The sequence below is a fragment of the Pteropus medius genome, unplaced genomic scaffold (genome assembly GCF_902729225.1).
Source record: "Pteropus medius unplaced genomic scaffold, Ma_sr-lr_union100, whole genome shotgun sequence".
NCBI lineage: Eukaryota > Metazoa > Chordata > Mammalia > Chiroptera > Pteropodidae > Pteropus > Pteropus medius.
In genome coordinates this window covers 27988983-28012541 of record NW_024349519.1, presented here as the reverse complement: position 1 = coordinate 28012541, position 23559 = coordinate 27988983, and the positions used below count along the sequence as shown (strand labels likewise).

Below are 23559 nucleotides of genomic sequence, written 5' to 3'. Positions count from 1 at the left end.
CTAAGAAATGGGAGGGTGAGAATTCAACAGTGAGAATTAAGCCTCTTAACTTTAATTGGATCTTGCAATAAAATTTTACATGTCTTATTCTTCATATGTGTAAGTTATTGCTATGAAATATATGTAGAAGTGAAATTGCTCTCTTGTAGAATTTGCACTTTTTTTTATAACTTTTATAAATATTGTAAAAATACTTTACAGAGTGCTTTTTCCAATTTATTTAACCACCAGTAATGTGTGAGCATTCCTGTTTCTCAGAATCTTTAGAATACTTGATAATGTCAAACTTCATAATTTTTATAAATGTATGGATAAAAATAGTGTCAACTTTTAGCTTAAACTTTTATTTCCTTGATTATTAGTGAAGTTAAGTATCACTTCATATGTTCGTTGGCTGTTTATGGTTTCTTTCCAGTGAGCTTCCCATTTATTTATAAGCATTAAACCAGAATATGATGTGCACCACAGATAGCCTGCCAAGATATTTCCACAGATATTTCCTTTGAGAATTTTTTACATTGGGTTATTAGCTTTTTTTGTATTTTTAAAAAATATTTATAAATTCTGATATTTCTCTATTAGGTATATGCTTTGCAAATATTCTGCGAGTCTCTGTCTTTTTAATATGTAGGTAGTCATCAATACAATTATGATGCTTAGTACAAATGTCATAGTATTTTGAGAAAGAGAAAATCTACAATATTGAAATTAAATCAGAGGACTTCTCCAAGCTCACTTATGTGGTTGTTAGCAGGCCTTGGGCCTCATGACATGGAGCTGGCTTCCCACAAGGCAAGCAAACCAGAAGAGAATGAGAGGAAATGCCACAGTCTTCTTATAACTGAATATTGGAAGCGATATCCTATTACTTCTCCCACGCTCTATTCATTAGATGTAAATCAATAAGTCCAGCAACCTCCAATGACAGGAAATTATCTAAGGGTGTGAATGCTAAGGGACCAGGTTAAGTAGGGGCTGACTACCATGGGAGACTTTTGAGCTTTTGCTTACTATCTCCAAATGTTTTAATTCTCTTTCACATTTGATTAATAATTTGGTTGTTTACAAATATCTAGCATGTAATTATTTTTCCATAAATGTAAGGAATTTCTCCAATGTTGCTAAGATATCTTTCCTCCTGATTAAAGATGTGACTTGTTTTCCCTTTAGCATCATCTCTTTGGTATTGATGTGTTTCCAATTATATCCTTCACTGTGGGGAAATTGTCTTGAGGTTTTTCTTTCTTTTCTTTTTTCTACTTCTGTGTTTTCTTTTTTTAAATTCCCACTGGGGAGATGTTGGATTTCTTCCTTTTTTCTTCTCAAGTCATCTCATTGTTTCTTCTTCTTCTTCTTTTTTTTTTCTATTTGATTATTTTGGCCTATTTTTTTATACTAGAAGATTTTTTTAAAATGTGCCTGGTGACCTTGGCTGTCCATTCATGGTTGAAAATGAGCCACTAAAAAGCTGACTGAAACCTCTGTAGGTGAGAGCAGAACTTGAGGGCTTGGGAATTTCACTGGAGGTTTATAATGCAGCTAAAGGGCAGTGTCAGAGTCCCAAGGAAAAAAGCATGATGTTCAAATTGTAACAATTCTAGAAGAATTGTGTGAAATAACAGCTTACAATAATGTAGACAGCATGTTGGAAACAAGGGATTGGGCAATGATTTGAGGCTGTTCCCACTCCAGGCCCAAAGGAGTGAAGGGAAGAATTGATTACCATACTCCAGTGAAAAGAGAGCCTTACAAGAGAAGCCAAGACTTCTGATCAACGGCCTGAATCAGGGGAGCCAGGGAACCAATATTCAAAATATATTCTCTTACTAACCTTGGACCTATTGCTGAGTTTCCTAGTGGTCAAACCTAACAAGAAAGCAGAGGGCAATGGAGCTCCTTGATGTGCTCCTTATAGCTCAGACTTCTAGGGTAGAGACCAAGGTGCAGTGAATAGAGAATGAATCTAAGGGAGTGATGGAAATCTGTTATACTGATCTGTTCACTGGAGGCATTCAAATATCATGACATATACGCCTTTTCTCATGAGCTAGTTCGTTTTCTCAATTTCGTATTGTTGTTTCAAAGAGGTTATGAGCCTAGGAACCAATATTTTGAAAGCCATTTAGTATATAAAATTCTACCTAATATTTCTGTTTCCAATACAACCCTTCAACGGATCTTCAGCTAAGAATGGTATCTCCAACCAAGTCCAGACTTTTTCAGGTTAAATCTCTTTGAAAATTAAATCATCCATCTTCTGCTGTGTTTGGGATACAAGTTGCCGGTGCCTCTTATACAAACTTTACTCATTCCTCATAGTCCAGCCCCACTCCACACATCCTCTTCTGGAAATTGGTTTTGCCTCCAGTTTTTAAGTTTTTGTAGGATTCCATCACATGTTGGCTTACTTCTTGTCACCTTCCTATTTTCAAACTTTTAGGTTTCTACTTCCTCTGCTCTATTAAGTCCATCTACTTTCCAACTTTTAAAATTTTGTTGACATCTTTCATTATGTTTTTTACAAAATTATTTTGCTATCATTTCAGTGACCGGAGAGTACAAAGTAAGATGTACTCAATTTACCAAACTTAACTAGTTTTTTTTTTTAATTCCATAACAAATATTTCATTTCCAAAAGTTCTCACTGGTTTTTCTTACCTATATGTTCATATTTCATAATTTCTAAAAAAAATTTACATTTTAAGCATTCTAATGTACTTGTTTTAGACAATTTTTCTACCAGTTTACTTTATTTCATGTAGTATGGGACATGTTCTTGTTCTAACTGTTGAGAGTTTTGGCTGATATCATTATTTTAGGGGGAAAGTGGGGGGAATTTTTGGTTTAGAATTATCACTACAGGATAATTCTCTCTCTCTCTCTCTCTCTCTTCAATCTTATTTGGGGTTTTCCTACATCCCCCTTGTGCTCCCCAAGGCACATATCAAAAACCAGGTCATATAAGGTAGGCCAGAATGGCTGCCCCACTGTTAGAGTAGAGATATTGCACATGTAGTGAGCCTCTGGGCTCAAGTGCTGATAGCAAGGCTGTGCGTGTGACCTCTCACTTTTCTACAGGCGCAGCTTTACATAAGTCTCTGCAGAAACTGAGTCAAGAGCCTTTATCAACCTGTTCTCATGGAGCCGGGAGCCTAGCACCTGGGCCACTTCTGGGTAGGCTTACCTTTTGGTCTCTCTGATAATAAAAATGCTGGTGCTTTTGCCTGGTTCTGCATTCAGGGCCCAGCAAGGTTGCAGCATTATTCAACTTACCATTTGTCATTTCTGTTTTCTCTCTCTTCTTTCAGGAGAAAAGAGCTAAAGAGATTAACTTACATATTTGTTCTTTATGAAAATTTTGGGGCCAATTTTAATGGAAAAATAATACTTAGGCTATCTCATGCATTTTGCAACAGTTTTTCCTAGCACCCAGTAATTTATGAGAGACAGAATGAAGTAGATGAATATGGTGATGAGGGTGCAGTGATCTAAAACACCAGGGAGTGAGCGCACTTAATGTGATCAGAGCAGGTTTTTTCTTGGAGGTGGCTTAAATCAAGACAGGAAGGGAGCCAGCCACAAGAAGAGCATATGGAATTGGATTCCAGACAAAGAAAACAACATATCAAAGGTCTCAAGTCGGGAAAGAATGAATATATTTTAGGAATTGAGGGGAGCCAAAGAGGCTAGAGTGCTGTGCAGTGAGAATAAGCAGGTAGGCGAGGACCTGAGTGCCTAGGATTCTGTAGACCATAATGCACTAGGGCTTCATTTTTAACTAATGTTCAAGGTAAAGACGAAATGCTTTAAGCACAATGTGGGGAGGGTAGAAAGAAAGTAAGAAAGAGAAATATATCAGAGAGAGATGGCAGGAACTTGAACTAGGGTAGTAACTGTGAATGTAAAGAAAGGCAGATATATTAAAATATGTATATGTGTTATAATCAAAAGGAGTTAGTGATTAACATAGTGGTAGAGGGAGAAGGAGAAGTAGTAGTTGGGTAATCCAAGTGTAGTTTGTACAAGTGGATGGCTAGCGATACAAAATACTGAGAAGGAGAAGACTGGAAGAGAAGACAGGCTGGGAAAGAGAGGATCAGTATTGGTTTTGGAAGTTTCAAGTTCCTTAGTTTGGCATTCTAGACCTTCTGTATTCTGCTCCTTACTTTGATACTCACTTCCAATGCTCACTTCCTAAATATATCATTCACACCAAACAATTTTTTTCTAAATACAAGATGAACTTTTTTTTTCCAGTTTAGTTCAGTTCTGGGTTTACTTATTTCATTAATGTCAATTTCTTTATTTGAAAATATACACATGCAAATGCTAAAAATTTAATAAACACATGAAGATTTAACAAAAATTAACTTTCTACTGCACTTGCACTTGTTCTGAGGTCTCATAATTGTTCCCTAATTTCCTGCTATTGATAAGCACTTTTACTAATTACTTTCCAGAAATATGTTATGTGTATAAAAGTATATGAGAGCGGAGAGAATGTTTCTCTAACTTTTTGCAAATCACAAATAAGATAACACACATACTATCCTGTAGTTTTCTTTTGTTTTTAAAGCTTTTAAAATGGAAATAACACCTAGAAATATACAGATTGTAAATGCACGTTTCTATGAATCGTCATGGAGTGAACACACCAGTGTAACTACCTACTAGGTCAACAAAGAGCTTCCTGGCACCTTGTCTCTTCTAAATACACCCACTCCTTCACCAAAAGCAGCCACCACCTGATTTCTGAAGCTATATGTTAGTTTGGGCAACCACACCACTACCAACAAGGAATCACACCACCAAGAGAAAGAATAGATCGATATTAAGGGGTAACTCGAGCCTGCCTGCCTGAGGTACCTTCTGGCCACTGCTAACTCTGCTCCTGTGATCAGGTTAGTGATACATCAGGGATTGCGTATCCATCCTGTCACACCTGTGCACACAACTGTTATTGCTACTTGAAAAGCAGTCTTAAAATTTAGGGACTCTGTCTGCCTGGGAAAGATGGGTAGCTCGCTCCCATCTGGGCAAGTTTCAGAGAAACTAGGTTGGTGTCTATGTGAAACGTCGATGCTGCTCAAACCGTAATTCCAAAAGTCAGGCCTAGGTTGGGGTGAGCAGTAGAACAGGGACTCATCTAAATACCAAAAAATACTTCGAGGAAACATGTAAGTATGACTTGTAAGTATGACTAATGTGATCTAGTTTATATTTTCCCGTAACAAATTCCTTTATGTTTTTGCCCACTCATCATCTCTGCGGAGACAAGTTAAAAGTTCCTTTTTCTCTTTCTTTTTCCCCCATTATCATTACAGCCTTTCTAGAAGAAAGGGTGATGGTAAGGGAATGGTGTCATAGAAAAGTGATACTTGAACTGTAAATCGTTGAATTTATGATACCATATTTAATTGATGGTAATGATCTTTTTATTTTATTTAGCTGAGAATTCTTTTCTTTCTCTTCTGGTATGTTGGCCTCGCTAAGACCAAAAGAGCTTATAAAGTTGAAGAAAAGTAGTTTTCGTGATTAAAACTACTGGGAATTCTTTGAAAATCCCTAGGTTTTCAGGGCTTAAAGACTAAATTTGTAGAAAAAATACCTAGATTTTAATAAGGCTCAAAGCAAGATAATACCTTTTAGTTTAGTCTAGAAGGTACAGCCTAAGCTTAAGTTTATTGGATATAACATTTTTTAAAAACATTGCTTTTAATCCTGTATATTTTGACATATTGAACAAAATAGTCTTTTGCAACTCCTGGCTACATCTGCCACATCTTTGTGAAACAATCAATGACACCAAAAATGAAAGGCCAACCTGAATATTTTCTGAGAGTCTAGTATATTAGCAAAAATGAAATTTATAGAATTAAATCTTTTACTATTCCTTTTGCACCAAAAAGTAGGCAGAGCTTTGAGAGAAGAGGAGATGGTAATCATCTTTATAAAAAATACAGATTCTAAAGTCATAATGTAAGTAGAAAATCATGTGGTCCGAATTACTCTTGAAAAATCTCTAAATCACTCAAAAAGTGCCAAACAGTATTATCACTCTAGAAGTTCAGCACAGTTAGGTTTTCCTTAAGTTTGATAACATTTCTGTTTGTTCTTGAGCTCCAGATGTTTCAATTTCTTAATAGTTCTAGGGAAGATGTTGTTTTAAATACTAATCACTACAACTAAATGAGGCAATTCAGGGGCAATGACCAAATGAGGAAATGGTGGATGACTTTCTATCTCAAGCTCAATGTAGCATATAGCATAGTGAATAAAATGGTATAAGACTTGAATGATATGCCTCTATTTTCCCATGCTTGAGGGCATGTAGTTAAATTCATGCAGGTTAAGTACAAATATTAAGTGACACTATATACTTACTGTATTGTGAGCTCTAAAGTTTGTTTTTAAATCTAATTTTTGCCACTTCTGTGTAACCTTATAAGTCTCTAAGGCTTAGCTTTATAGAAGATGGTGCCAGTTGGTTCATAATAAGGTCTTAATTAATTACAAGGTCATCGTAAGAATTAAATAAAATGAACTACATAAGGCACTTAATAGAATGCCTACTATAATTAAATGATTAATAGTAGTCGTGATGGTAAGTGTGTGTATTTTTCTAGAGGATTTGTCTTCTTTGCTGCTGAATAACTTGAAACCAGAATATAACATGGCCAGGTATCAGCATAACAGGCACATTTCTGAGTACACATAAATTGAGAGTCTGTCAAACTGTTCAGAGATGTTGAATCACAGACTAGTTTGACATTATGGGTTTCCTAATGGACCATTTGTTTCTTCAGATATGTAAATATCATAAGGAGAGAGAAATATGTTAATGATTCTGTGAACTAATAATTACAGAAGTCATCATCCTCTAAAGCAGGTAAGAGTTATTTTTTTCTCCCAGCTACTGAATGAGATGAGTCCTCCTTTTAATGTACTGCATTTTATTAGAGATGAGGAATTTTATGCCTATATTTGCTAAGGCTTCAAACTTAAAAATAAACACTTTTGTGTAAAGAGCTTAAAACTCAAAAAAGATATTGCATATATTCTTTAGTTATAAAACTAGATATTAAAAAGACTAAATATATTTTTTTTCATGCCATCAATTCATGAATTATATATTTCCTCCTGCCTTTTCTAACTTCTTAGTCTTCAACCTTTATTTTGATGTTGGAGAAGCTAAGTGTTGGGAGAGGACTTAATGATTGCACCCTTGCTTCCTTTCTAGATCTCCCTAAGTGTTGGGAGAGGACTTAATGATTGCACCCTTGCTTCCTTTCTAGATCTCCCTAGGTGAGGATTAGGGGGAGCAAGAGAGAAACTAGCCTTTATACCTGGACATGGGGGCCAGGTATCTAACCCTTTTGGTCTTCAGCGGGTGTGGCAAGTTAAATAATGGTCACCCAAACTGATTCTCATTCTAATTCCTGGCACCTGTGAATGCTATTTTATGTGTCAAAAAAGATGTGATTAAGTTAAGGATCTCAACATAGGGGACAGTATCCTGAATCATCAAGGTAGGATCTAAATGCAATCACACATGTCCTTATGAGAGAGAAGTAGAAGGAGATATGGCACAGACAGAAAAGAAAAAGGCAATGTGACTATAGAGACAGACTTTCCAGAGATGTGGCCATAAGCCAAGGAATGGTGGCGGCAGCTACTAGAAGCTATAACGGGCAAGTAATGGAAGGATCAGATCTTCAATTGTATAAAGGATTTAGTTTTTCAATTATGTAGAAAATTTCACCACTAGAGATAAAATTAAGAATAATTTATCAGGAAATTCTTTTTTTTTTTTTTTAGATTTAGAATTATCAGAATAATTATATCAACTCTTAACTTTCCCTTGTAATGACACGGTGAAGAATTTGCTTCACATGTTTACTATAGAGAATTGTCAAAAGTTAAAAATGAAAAATCTGAAGTTATATTGTTATCATAAAGAAACCATGTATTAATAACATTAATTATTTAACCTTACACAATTCTACTTTGCATTACTTCTAAGTATAATATTAGTACAGGAGATATTCATTGAATATTTTGTGGTGTATAGATATCTAATGTAGTGTGACATAATTTAAAGCATTATTAAATGTTAGAACTCTTAAGCAAGGTTTAGTGGGATAAGTCACAGTTAAAAATATAGATAATACATGCAGCATAAGTATAATTAGTGTGATGTCAGAAATATTAGCTTGTTTAATTAAAAATAATAATACTGAGTTATTGAGTTAGGATTATTGGAATCTGTGTTTTATTCTGAGTTTTGCTGCTAGCTAGCTCTTTGACCTTAGACAATGAAATCCTGGGTTCTAGTTTAGGTTTCATTGTTTTTTGTTAGATGGGAACAGGTAGGAGGAGATAGACTTTAATATAAATTATACTTCTAGGACTTTGTAATTCTTTCACATGCAATTAGACCATATTAAAATGTGCTTAACAAATTAAGATGTGATCCAAGTTTTCACAGAGCTCATACTCTTGGCATGAGAGAGACACATGAAAAAAGAAATTACCATACAATGTCATAAGTGCAACAACGGAAGACTGTCTGGTAGTCAGAGGTGTCAAGTTAAGTACTGAGTGGTAATTAGGGCAATCTTCCTGGAGGAGGTGATGCTTGAGGTGAGTCTTAGGTTTTCTACTCATGGTTATTTAATCTTTTCATTACCTGGATCTCTCTCTGTTCAAGCTCTCTAGCATAGTACTCAATAAGCTCCAATTCTGGCTTGGAAGGTTTAATAATTTATTAACTCATTTGTCCCTAAAATCTAATTAGAAGGACTAAGTTTTAAAGTCTATGATATTGGTTATTTATAATTTTTTATTTAGAGTTCCAGAGCTGGATTAACATTGGAAATTTTTTTTAAAAAAAAGGATCTGGCAGGTTATACTGACCAGTTTGCCCAATGATATCTTGTGCTTTTGTAAAATGGGGGGAATCTTACAATTAACTCAAACAGTATGAGATTTTTTCCCTAGAGTAGACAAAGATATTTTATAGAAAATATTTATGCATTTTAATGTTATATAATATTTCCTTTTTCATGAAAAATTTAATAGTCTTTTTATTAACTCCTTCTGCAGGTGAGATAATTATAAACACTTCTCTCCAAAACAAATTTGTTGTCAGTTGTTGGGAGGTTCTCCTGTCCTAGGGATTTTGATGCTTCCTAATGCAGAAATCGCCTTCTTGTCAGAAAATGTCGGACCGCTGGATCCACCTATAACGAACTCCAAAGACCAGATGATGAGTCACTGGAGTCTCTTACTTTTAATACATGTAATTCATGCTTCTAAAAGTGTCCCAGAGAATAATGCTTTAGAAGGCCCAAAGGCTGATATCTTGGATGTTGTTGCAAGCTCCTGGAGCTCCTTGGACTGTGAGGTTCTTTGGGCAGAGTCCTTCACCCCATCCTTCCAAGCAGCTGTCTGATGGCGAAACTGACATATATGACTGGTTGTCAAGATATCTATATTTTATTGCCACCTTTTCATATCTCTGGTAGTCCAGAAGTAGTTTTCATGCAGATATATTTTATTCCCTTCTTTTTATAAGTGGCAAGTTGGTAGAAGTTATGTACGGATGATAAAAGGGTGTCTAGAGTTTATATGAATTTTAGCAATTCTGATTTTATATTGTGGCCTTTAAACATATAATCTTGGGCCAATAGTAGCTTTTGGGTCAATCTTTCTTGACCAACAGGGATATATCAAAAAACAAACAAACAAACAAACCACATACAAAAGGTTAATAAAATGCATTAAAAAGGAAGCTTTTAAAAAAGAGGAAAAAATATACTGGCCAAGAGGGTTAAAAATTTTTAATTGAGGGTCAAACTTGGCTTTAAGCTTCTTGACAATCAAATTATCCAGTAAATTATCAAAAATCTGGTTCTTTTTAATTTAGCAAATTGGGGAATGGGCAAAGATGGACATTCTTTTAACTGTATATCGACCATAGCCCCAAATCAAATTCTCATACAAAAAAACAACTGTAACTGGATTTACGTCCTGGAAGAATCTCTTTTGTTGCATAGTTAAAGATAGAGAGTATTTCGTGTATAATTTGTGTGTCATTTGTTTTCATGTAAATTACATTTGGAATGTTTAAATACACTTGAAAACAGGTTGTCCTTCCGGTTGTACCGTCTATTTAATTGACATTTCTTCATCAAAAGAATCCAAAGAGAACAGCAGCTTTGCTTTGAACCTAAATGACCAATAATTACAAAATAATGATACTAAATCATAAATGGCACCTTAGTGGTTGAATACGACTGATAATTTGGGACCAATCTGCACTTATCTTTCTAAAATATATAAAAAGGCCTATTAAGTTCCCCTGTGGTTTTATCTGCAAATGTCCAGAGAATTTATCCAGTTTTCTTCTTCATTAAGTTTACTTTTTTTTTTGCTTATTATCCTAATTGTTTCAGTGTTTCACAAGTAATGTTGGATTAATTACACTACTGACATGCTTATCCAGAATATGAATTTAAAGAGTTCACAGCAGGACAGAGAATCACGTGTGCTTTATTATGATGGCTTTTTGCTGTAACTAAATATAATTAGAACTGGATAAACACATAAGAAAAAAATCAGAGAAAATTATGTGACAGCCATTCTATTAGATTCAAGGCTATTTTCATCTATTAAATTGTCTGGAATTGAAATAGGAGATTATAACAGGTTGTCTGATTGATTGGGAGTGGGGGTCAAGCAGGTCAAAAGACTCAAGAAAAACATCTTCTTTTAGAATGGGGAAAAGAAAGATAAAGGAGTATGAAACCTAAGTTCTGTTACCTGATTTGCCTTTTCTACAGTAGTATATCACTCAGCAGGTCTCAAACTTTACTGTGTAAAAATCAGCTACAGAACTTATGCAATGCAGATGATGGTGTCCTATTTTCAGGCACTTTGGTTCAAAAGGCATGCGAAGAATTCAGAAATCTGAATTTTTAAAAGCACCCCAATTCTCATGCAAGCGATTGTTAGACCACATTTAGAGAAGTACTGACTATAATGCTAATCACCTATCATTATACTTTTCTACTCTTTCAGAAAACACTATTATACGAAGTTGATATTTGGCTGTATTAAGATATGACTGAGCTAATTTTGTGAGAAAATGTTGAGAAAAATTTAGACTCTTATAAACATATTTTCATTTATTCTACTAAATTATGATGGAAGAACTTCCTCAATTGTATGCAATTATGAATGTTCTAAAGTGCCTCACACCATCTTTATAGTGGCATATTGGGTTTCTTAACTAGATTTTATGTACATGAACATCCAAACAAATATAACATTAATTAGTGTTAATATTAATTGTTTGTTTTCTATTGCTTCCAACTGGATCTTTTTGCTCTCAGGGAATGCTATAATAATATTCGGCCATCAATACTAAAAAAAAAAAATAACCAGTAGACCACTGGAAAAAATAAAATTATTCAAGGTAAGAGGATTACCCTTTGTCATTACGTATATGATTCATTCTTGACTGCTGAGGTCTATGTCCTATCCTGATGTAAAATGTGTATTGAAAATAACTTCTTGTCTTGGATTTAGGATTGGCCCTGGGTGCTGATGCTATAACTTCAGTTTCCTAACTAGAGATATGAAAAAGTTACCCTTGTTTCAAAAATGTAAGTTTTACACAATCTTCGAGCAGTGTGAGCCACCCCTGACACACTCGGAAAATTTTCTGTATGCCTGTCTTACCAGGATCTGGTGCCCATCTAGCAAGTTATGCTTGGTAGCACTAGTAATGCAGTTCTCTGCCCTCGTCACTTTCTATTAGTCAGGCTCTGGAGCTGTGGCCTTGTCTTACTTAGTACATTACTTGCCAGATTCAGAGAAAGTCCATACTGTATCTGTATTGGAGACTGCTCATTTTCCTTCCCTCTTTACCCTACTCATCGGAAGCAACCCCGTTGAGCATGCATGACAGCCATACATTAAACTCCATTAAAGAAGTGGCATAGGAGAAAACAAACCCATGTCTTTTCCCATTCCCATTCCCAGGTGGTTGTGGAAGTACAGCTTCTCTGTGTGAGGCCTTGGATTAATCCTCACATATAGTAGTCGAGGATGGTTAGATTGAGAGGGACAAAGCTGGATCCCCAGGCAGAAACATAAGACTGCAAAGTGCCATGGCCCAGAGTACAGTAAAGGTCCCTGTTTTCGTAGTTCTCTGCTCCCATATTTCCTTTCAGAACAAACAACCTACAGGTGACTAGAACTGTGAAAGTTACTTAATTCAATGTGTGGATAATTTTGAATTAGTTTATTACTCCAGAGCTTTACCCATTGGAAGTCTGGTTGATGCTGATTTAGTGCTAAAGAAAGCACTAAATCTGATTATTTATTTTTTTTGCCAATTCATATCTCTTGTGAAAGATAAACATCTCTTATAATATATATAATATAATAAATACCTATAACACAAATTAAAGTTTTTTTTTTTTTATCCCAAGGGGAGAAAATCATGATAATATTATTTAGAAAAGTCCCCATTCGCTTTTTGTCTTTTTTCTTTTTGGCTGTCCTTTCAGTTTTCTTGGAGATCATGCCTCAGGCTCTGCTCTCACAAATCCATCCTGGTGGAGTGATGATGAGTTCTATCTGTGGCAGGACTTGGCTGCCAAACAGCTGACCCTCTGGACTGATGTGGTAGGCTGCAGACATGCAGGCTATGGGAGGAAGGCTGAATTCTGCTCTGGCTCCCTTGCCTGATTGGGTCGGTCATTTTCTCCCTGACTTGTAATGGCATCAGAGTTTGGGGATACTTGGGCAGATGTTTCCTATAAAATGTTTATGCTAAATCATCAATGACATACAAGTACTCTTATTTCTACTTCAAAGTGGGAACGTACACAAAAGAAATGTTAATTCTTCTGGGAGACCACAAAATTAGAAGCCGAGGCCCTTTCCCATCTCCTACAGACAGTTGGCTTTTGAACAAATTATATCCACTCTTTTGAACAAATTATAACATTGTATTTTACATTGGAAATTTTGAAACCCATTGCTGTCTCTTTTTCAGTTACTTGTAGTCTCTATTATGAGTTATCACCTAGTAAAGTTAGTTGAATGTCTAACATCTTTTCCTCGATCTGTCCAATTGTCCATAGAGAAAGACTTTTGGGGTACTCTCTTCTGTCTTTTTAAGCAGAGCCATTTCAGATAGTTAAGAATTTTTCAGTGTACAGTCTCATTGAAAAAGAGAGCGAAGGAAGAGAAGGAAGGAAATGAACGGCCTATTTTAGCATTCACTTTTATGCCTGGTTCTGTGAAGCCAAGTGTTTTAAAAAGAGAGGTGTCACTCTAGGGCTCGAGCCATTTCTAGCCTAACACTCAACTGTATTAGACAAAGAGGCTTCCTAAAGACTCAGATAACAGGTACTTCAAAAGCTGAAAAGTCCCAGTCCAGTACACTCAACCACCTTTTATCTGTCCCTCACAAGCATGAAAATCACATTGTAGTTCTGCCAGATGTATCAACCATTAGATCTATTTGCAGAACTTTATTCAAAGGTAGCATGCTACCTCAAAAGCAAAGCATCACAAATTAAACCAGTAATAAATAATAAACATGTTTAAATAAATTAATTAATGTAACTATAACTTTTTCCAAAATATGCTTCGTTTAAATGTCAGTATTTGAATATGCTAGAAGATTATTATTGTGCAAACACTGGTATTATTAAAATATTTCACATCAGAAAGAATTTTCTAAAATTCCTGTATTAAAATGATTATGTAATTATTTGAAAAGGTTATCTCCTATGAACTTCTAGTTCTACATTTTTACAATGTTTAATATTTTAAATAATGTTTCTAACGTTCGGCTTATTTTAAGACTCTTATCTATGTCACTAAGCTGCTATGTTTATGATGACAAGGAAGTGGAATGGAAAAAATATTGGAAAAAAATCTAGGTTGAAACATCTTTCTGCTGCATATTTTTGTGGTCCAGCATTAACTCCTACTTTTCATTTTCTATCATACTCTTTGTCTACATGCGGGCATTTGACTATGAAAACAGCTAGATAATTCAACCTCCTCAGACCAAAACAAGGACAAAACTGAAGTTTTTTTTTATTTTAGGTCAGATGGAAATTCTGAATTTCTATATAAATATATAAATTTAGCTATAGTTCAGGAGAAAATTAAATTTGTATTCTGGGCTATTTAACTAAACATGAGCAAATACGTTTTAAAAGAAATTCTCATATGACATTCTATAATCTGAGTTTAATAAAGTAATTAATAATTCATAAATAATCTGAACTTTTACTCAAGCCAGTGAGTTGACAGAATAAATGGCAATTCATCAAGACACCCGACCATAACCCCAGAAGTCTTATCTGAAGTCAAGAAGAATAAACTCCATCCTCAGCAAACCACCAATAACTCTTAACAGTCTGCCAAAACACAAAACACCTAGAAACAAGAGGGACTTATATTTAAAAACATGGATTGTTTTTGTAACAAAAGAATAAAATATCTTGGAAAGAAGTGGGCGGAACCTGGATTGAATTATCTTTAAGAATCAAGTCTTTCCCTACCTATTCCTTCTTCTTCACCCTCATTCTGTTCATTAGAGACTACCCTCCAGTTGAACTAAACTAACTTATCACTATTCTCCATCTATCCATCCAAAGCCCCTTCAAGCAGCTAAGCCTTTGCACAATAGCTCAGAAAACTCTTTCATCGCTCCCTCCACCATCATCATGCCTTGCTGGCAAACTTCTCAAATTACAAAACCCAGCTCAAAGTGTCACCTTTTTTGATGAAGTCTTTCTTGATTACCTAAGTAGAGTTAATTATTCACTCTCACATTTGGCTTCCAACTTCGGTATTTATATATATATAAATATATTTAATATAAGTATATATAATAGAAATATATTTCTCTAATGACATATAATACTGTGTTACCATCTTTTACATGTAGGTGTTTCTACATGCTACAGCCTACTCAAGGTTATTATTCATCTTTGCAACTTTAGTAATTAGCATATTTTCTGGACTAGAATAATACTTAAATGCATGTTAAATGAAGGGATACATGAGTATTTTGGCACTAGTATACTGAAAAAGCATGAATTGTAATGTTTTCAAATTTCGACTTTATTATTATTTCTTTATTCTTCTGTTCTGTTAAGCTTTAACCACAATGAGAAACAATTCCTCTGCCACTGGATGAAAACTCATGGCAGGCCTCACGAATTCTGTATTCTAAAGCAATAAACAGTCTCAGTTTAGTAATTTGCATATCCAAAGGTTCTATATCTGTTATTTGGGACCAAGGACAGGTAAAAGAAAACTTTAATACTTGAAGAAAATTAGAAAGTGTTCTCATGTTTTTTTTTAAACAATCACAAATTTACAGAGTTATTGCAAATGCAGTACAAGAAAAATTTTTCCTGAACTATTTGATAGCAAATTGCTGACTTAATGCATCATCACCCTATTTCAATTTGTATTTCCTACAAACAAGGATATTCTCCTATGAATAATTTTTTAACACTCTACCTTCACTCTTTCATTCATGCCATGATTATGCACACACACGAATGTGTATATAAATATATATCCATATATGTATGTTATATACTTTTTTCTATATATATATGTAATTTTACATTGGATTATAAGTGCCTTCAGAGAAGCAACTCTGTACATAGACCTATTTAGGCAGGAATAGGAAGTAACAACTAAACTACAGGTGAAAATAACACTACCACTTTTAATTCCTTTATTAGAAAAATGATCCGATGTAAATTTTAACTGGGGTCTACTACAGACTGTGAATATAAAGTTCTAACAGAATACAGAGAACAATGAAGTTTATGGGATTCTGTTGAATTTAGGCTTTGTGTATTGACAAGGAAAATCTTTCAAATAAGCATATTTCTAAATATGTATTTCCAGTTGCTGACTTATAAGAAACATACTAACCAATTTCAGTAATTACCACATATACCTTTTTCTAAGTTACACTGACAATGAAAAAAAGACAAAGCTTCCAGAAAAAAGGTTATTCTTAAGGGGATTTTAGAAGAATTATTTGGCTTTAAATTGGGGCAAGGGTAGTAGGGGTCGGGGGGGCAGGGTGTGTGTCACATACTGAGTAGAATCACAACACACAAAGGTGGAGAGGCATGAAAAATATATTGAAAAGTACAAGTAGTTGATATGAGTGGTAATAATGGTATGTGTGTGTGGCCAGGGTCAGGGGAATAAACTCATAGAAATAAATGGAGGCCTGGCTGGGAAGTTACTGAGGCTATGCCAAGGAGTTTGAATGTTATTCTGAAGACAATTCAGGAAGGATTTAAGCAGGAGAGAAACAGTAGTTTTGAGTATGAGAAATATAATACTGTACCATGTAAATAAAAAAGAAAGTGAAAGGAGCTTATTAAATTGGCAATTTAAAACCAAACATTCTGAAGCTATGTTTCCAATAACTTCTAAATACTCAAAATGGGAATCATAAAGTATTTTCTTCCTTACCTTAAATCTCTTGGGTACATAAAATAAGATACTTGGACCATATTATTTTCCACTAGAGTTATGAAAAATGGATAACAAAAAGATATAAAAGAAAATGTGATAAAAGAGCAAAAGTTGGCTTTGCAATTAGATTTTGTTTATAATAATTCGGTTCCTGTTATTGAGAAAGACCATCTGTCAGGGATAACCACTCAATCTAAGTAAGTGAAAACACAGTCTTGAGAGATATAGATTAAATCAGCTACAGAAAACATCTCTTAAGAAAATTGCATTTTTCAGCAACGTGCGCTGTTTAGACATGTGCAGTGTTGAATCATTATATAATTGTCAAAGGAGAAAGGTTTGTATAGATAATTAATATCTTGATAGAGTTGTGAGAAGTTTGACTCAGGGAAATAAAAATTGAGAAAAAAAAAATGAAGTGAATGATACAAAACACCAGCATGAGGAGTGTATGCATAAAGGAAACTAATGTCATTCATTCAAATGTTTATTGATCACCCAATGTAGGCCTATATTGGCTTTGTTTCTCTGGAGAACCCTGATTAATGCATTGACTGAGAGGAGAGAGTACATTGTGGGGGGCAGCTGAAGACAGGAGCGCACAGCGGGCAGAGGGGCAGCACAGCCCTTCAGAAGAGCTGGTCAGAAGTATGGCCAGTGGCCAATGTTTCAAGACCTGCAAAACAGGGGTTTAATAATTTGTCAGAAGCTTTTTTTTTTTAACTTTAGTAAAGTCTTTTCTCATTTACCTTGTTTCCTACTATTCAATTCAGATATCTCAATTTATTACCAGTTTTAAAAAAAGCAACCCTAAATTTCTCCTGGGATGGAAGCCTTGTCAATACCAGTACCCAAAGCTTTTTGACAGAGCATTTCAATCGGTAAGAACATTTGTGCCTATACTTTTGATATATTCACATTTGTTTACTTGTAACGTTTTTGCAATATTACTCTATGAAAGCACTATTTATTATAAAAAACATGCAAAAAAATAAAAAAATTTAAAGTGTGAGATGAAAGTGAAATAGTGTTTAAAAATATGTCACCATTAAATGATAGGTAGCACTTTTTGCTTTCATAAAAATATTATTCATAATTTAAGCATGATGTGGTAGAAAACACCTCATTATTTTTCAGAAATCTTGCCTTAATATTCTGTGCACAGTAATTCAAAGAATTGGACCAAAGTTCAGTTTATTTGCTGAAACCATTACTCACTTTTAATGGCTTTCAGAGCAGAGAGAGATATTTTATAAAGAGCTCTAACCAGAAGAAATCAAAACTGGCTGCCTTTACAAAATCCTGACATTCATTTTTTAATTCTGTCCAATAATTAGAAAAAGATTTTAGTTGAACCACATCTAGAAACTTTCGCTCTTCCCTAGTCTTTATCTATTGTGCTTGTAGACTATTAGGAAGCTCATGCATTTTACATTTTTAAAAATTCCACTTAATGGTTTTTATTTGAAAACTTTTAAAACAAACTTATAAATAATGTTTTCAATTTTTAAGAGAACAGATATTACTATAAGCGACTTACACTGCTTTTAACGTTCAAATCACATCATAATAACACAAATATCCACTTTCAGAATATTCTCTATGTAGCACATGCTTAAAAAATAATGAAATATTACTTAGCTGTAACATGGAGTGAAATTCTGTTACATGCTACTGTATGGACAAACCATGAAAATATGCTAGGTGAAATAAGCCAGAAACAAAAGCAAAAACATTATCATTCCACTTACATTGGATGTCTAGAGTAGTCATATTCATAGCGACAGAATGTGGAATGTGGGTTACCAGGGGCTGGAGGGAAAGAGGAATGAGAAGTTATTATTGTTGGATAATTAAGATACATACGCTTCCCTATATGCATGTTATAATATAATTTTAAAAATTAAGCTGCATTAGTACATGCTATTTTTTTTTCCTTATAGGATATAATGAGTGCCACTGAAATCATGCAATGCCATATTTGGTTGTGATTCTCAATTTTTTAAAATTACGTCAGCAATTTGCTCTTATAGTCATGTTAGTAATACTCTCTAGATTAAAACCATCTATTGAATCTTGTATCTGTAACTTATCACTCATAATTGTCTTTTAAAACAGAATTAATTTTAAAAAGCTTATTGTGGTCAGTTAAGGAGTTGAAAGCACACAAGAAAGGCAAGAGAAGTGATCTAGGAAGGGATAAATCTAAACAAAAGAGAAGTAATGCATCTGGAAAAGTCTTCGGCACGCTCATTCTTTTCACAGTAATGAAGCGGAAAAGGCACCTTATCAATAGTGCAATTTATAAAGTCAAAGTCTGATATTGTTTGATTTTTTTATAATTAAAAACTCGCTTCTAGGAGCACAACAAAAATTAGATATTTTGAAAATGTCTCTTGCAATTGACTTTTTTCTAAGTCTTATCTGATTAGCAATATGATAGTGCGAGGCTGCTAATTTAATATATGTTTAAAGGAACTGATTACTTCTTTAAGATTACCAAATTCATTTAGCATTATTAGATTTTATTTTCCATTTACGCAAATGAAATACGACCTTAAATGGAGATAAGTACAATAAGTACAAATGAAATATGAACTTAAATGGAAATTAACATGATTATAATAGTATAACTTAAGGAACAGGGCAAATCCCTCTATTTAGATTTTTTTCACAATTATTATGCCTTGTATAAGTAATTTTTACACATGCGCGCACGCACACACACACACACACACGCAAAACCTTGCAAAGTTTATTTAAAATGGTGAACTGGTGGCAGTAACTCTGATTGTTTTACTTTTACAATTAAATATGACAGCTGCAATGGAGAAGCTTCTGAAGCCTCTGATCCACCTGCTCTTGATACCACACAAGTAACAACTGCAGCTATATTGTTCTGGGTCACTTTTATGCTGCTGTTGCTACTGTTGATGATGATAATGATGATACTGCTGGTCAGGATTGCTGAAGTTCATCTTTCCTCTGCAACATCTCTTCTGAGTTAGGGCCCTACGCCCATTGCTTTGATCCACCCTACCGGGGCTATAGTTCTACTAGGTTCATTTCCAAGTTTTGCATATACTGCTGACACAGTGGGGTTGGGTTAAGTTCACAACAGCCATGATCACTGCTGTCCTTCCTGCAGCATGGGGACTCCCAGACAGTCATTGTCACACTCGTTCTTTCACTGGGGTAAAGATTCTTCCAGAGCTATGCAGGTCTTCCTTATCATTTGCCTTTTGTTTCCCTACTCCCAGCCCTTCTATATAAGACTTGCCTAAACATCTAAACTGCAATCTTGTACCTATTCTGAAATTTTTCCTGGAAAACTTCGGAGCCCCTGAAATTGGATTTAAATAAATATCAGTACAGGAGCAGTCAGATAGTTCTAGTATTAAGACATATCTGAACTCCAGCTTCCACCAGGAAAGAATTCCTGTTGCTCCAGTAGTTTTCTTTTAATTTTTAAAAATTTTCAGTCACAGTTGACATACAATATTATATTAGTTTCAGGTGTACAACATAGTGATTAGACGTTTATATACCTTAAGAAGTGATCACCGCCATAATTCTAGTACCCATCTGACACTATACAGAGTTATTATGATATTATTAACTATTTCCTTTATGCTATACTTTACATCCTTGTGGCTGTTTTTATAAAGGGCAATTTTAGTTTCTGTTTTTTAAATTAGAATAGCCAACCATATAATTTGGAGTCATAAGAGAAAGTATATAAACTGCAGTGTTCTTGAAGTAATTAGAATCACATAACATAAAAATGTCACAACCAGGAACACATTAGACATCAATCTGTCTCTTCAGGTTGAAGTTGCATTTTAGTGGAACCATAATTTTTACAAAGATGAAGTGACACTTTATTGATTTGTTTAATCAAATGTTCTGTTTCCAAATAATGACAACAGCAGGTGAATACACTATATTTCTTCCTTCTCTATTAAACTATATTCTTTTATTCTCTGACATGATAGAAAAAAATAAGAAATTAATATATATATTTGTTACTACTCTTAAGATTTAAAAATCCTTAGACTAGTTTATAAAATCTGGCCCTAGCTTATCTCCCAAGCTTGATTTTCTTCCTCTTGTTATGAGTACTAAACCGAACTGACTTCTTTCAGCTCCTGAAATACTCCATGATTTTACTTAATTCCCAGCCTTTGCTTATCCTCTTTCCTTTGCCCAAGATGTTTCTATGCATCCCTAACTTTATTTGGCAAAGTCTTGCTCCTTTTTCAAGACTCAGTTTAAATGTCACATTATAAAAGGCTTCCCTCCCTTAGTCCCCACCCAGCCACTGAAACTAGATTAAGTCCCCCATTACACACTACTCAGACCAACATCTGATTTGACTGCTGTCACTGCCCAGCCGTTAACACAGTCTCTGGCACATGGTAGGTGCTCAACGAGTAATTATTAAGCTGTAATAGACATTTCTGTAGCATAGACTAAAAATGAAAGGCATATTTATTTCCCAATTTCAATTATGTAGCACAAAAAATTTTTGATCCCAAATCTCTCCTTCAGTCAAAAACCTCATGGTTTAAAAACTATGCTTATGATGATTCATCTTATGGGTCAAATGTGGCTGGGTTATGGCACCCAGTTGTTTGGTCAAATACTCGCCCAGATGTCGCCATACAGGTATTTTGTAAATGTGGTTAACATTTACGATCATTGATGTAAACTCAATAATGTGGATAAGGCTCCTTCAATAAGTTGAATACCTTAAGAACACCTATGTTCTAGCGAACAAGGAATTCTGCAAGACTCACGCAGAAACTCTGGCTGCATTTCCAGTCTAGCAGCCTGCCTTACAGGTTTCAGACTCAAGACTGCAACATCAACTCTTCCTGAGTTTCCAGTTTTCCAGCCTGCCGAAACACATAAATGCATAAATAAATAAATAAATGAATAAATACTAAACCCAAGTGAAAATTTATCCATATTTTTAAAAATAATAGTAGCCCAATTATTAAGCAATATCAATCAATGTTACATATTTTCCTGAGATATCAAAGAAAGTAAGAGTAAAGAATATTTACTTTTTAATCTATGTATAGATAGAAATGTATATATGATCTTTTAGGGTAATATATAACATTGACCAAAGTAGATTAGTTAACTCAGAGTGGCTCCCAAATCTGGAAATATATTTTGAATTATAACCCTCTATAATTATACAATAAATTTTAAAGCTTTTCTGTATTAATATCATTTTATTGTTATCTTTCTCCGTAATAGGTAAGATTGTGTAAATACCTGGCAAAAATTATAGCTTTCATTTACGTTAACAAATTTTTGTTGACTTACCGCCTTAGATAACTCATAAAAACAACTTCATCATCATATTGTGTATGGAATTTTTGAACAGTTATTAACATTTTTTGAAGCTTTTAAAATTCAGTAGTTCTAATGTAACAATCTTAATATCCAGTTTCTTGAGGTTATGAAACAAATCTAACAACTACAAAATGAAATCTGCTCTGTTTACACAGCTCAGCGTGGGATGGGAATATCCCACCTTGAGTCGATTAGTCTCTGAGAAGTAAAGCCTGAGAATTCCCAAATTGCTGTTATTATTATAGACTTTTAAACTTTTTATTATAAAAATTTAATATCTGTTTTTAATATCATTATGGAAATAACCATTTCAAACATATATAAAATTCAACTTACTGGTATAATGATCCCCATGTTCTCATCATCCATTTGTTAAAAATAAACTATTAGAATCAAGATCCAGATGAAGCCACCTAGTGTGATTGGAAGTTGAGATGTCTCTGTACACCCTTCTCCTCTTCTCCTTATAATTTATTTCTTAAAGAAAGTGGATTATTTTTTTCTGTAGAACTTCTAACAGTCTGGATTTTGCAGATTATACTCCAGTCTGTTCTTTTATAATTTCTTCTGTCCTCAATATTTTTTTGTAAATTGGTAGTTGAATATAAAGGCTCAATATGATTTGCTTGATTTATTTATTTATTTTGTCTGGGAGGCAAAACTATTTCAGAAGTTGTGTTATACTCTTCGTTAGAAATTACAAATTTCTGATTGTCTCTTTTCATGATGTTAACAGCCATTTTAAGTATCAGCGATATTCATTAATTCATGAGAGGTTGCTGAATGGCCATTTTGTAATTCTATCATTCTTTTTCATTTACTAGCTAGGTTATTTCTATAATGAGAACTTTTCCTTATTTAGTTTTTGGCACTTGCCGATATGCTTGATGAAGGAATGGCACACTAAATGATTGTTTCCCTTTATTTATAAATTTTCAAAATTTTGAGTTCCTCATCCTCCAATTATGGCTCTTGGAATGCATGTGTATTTGTGTGTGTTGGGGGGCGGGTTGGGGAGTGTGCTTTGGTTTATGTATGTGTATGTGTTAAAGTCTAAAGACAAGTTGCTTGCAAGAAAGTTAAATATCTCCTAGGAAAAGCTGACTGACTTTACTTTGGCAAATCCAACAGAGATCAGTGTTGAATGTTTTAGTGCAGCATCTGGGACCTGATCTGACAGCAAAGAGATCAGATCTGTCACTCAGTGATATACTCACCTTATCTAAGGTCATAGGGTTAAACACACACACACACACACACACACACACACACACACACACACACACACACACACACAGAAGTGGTTCATCATTTCCAATGAGAAATGCAACTCTTAAGCAAATAGGATACTTGTGATTACGATGTTTTCTCTCATGGGGTAAAAATTAAATTTTGAGGTGGAGTTGGTGTCTGAACAAAAGCTGGCTTGTTAGGTTTTTAGTTGGCATCATTGCCCCATTCATCTTGACGCATCTGTCTTGACTGTAGAAATATACCTGCAAATGGACTGTTTAATTGGACCAGAGCAGATGTTAGGCAATTATTTACTCATGTACTCCCTTGATTGATACACTTCTTTCTTTAAACTTTCATTCAAGTCTTGACTTAATAGACTTATTTTATTTTGTAATGATGACTGCGTAT

At 34.3% G+C, this 23559-nt stretch overlaps 1 protein-coding gene across 1 annotated transcript in view; it reads right to left on the bottom strand.

Moving 5' to 3' along the window:
• The window catches only part of ADGRE3 (adhesion G protein-coupled receptor E3), a 68591-nt gene extending 45444 nt beyond the window's left edge, over positions 1-23147 (bottom strand). Inside the window, exon 1 of the mRNA XM_039882868.1 lies at positions 23133-23147. Within this exon, the coding sequence (XP_039738802.1) occupies positions 23133-23147 (15 nt within the window). The remainder of the gene's footprint in view (positions 1-23132) is intronic.
• Between the last annotated feature and the right edge of the window lie 412 nt (positions 23148-23559).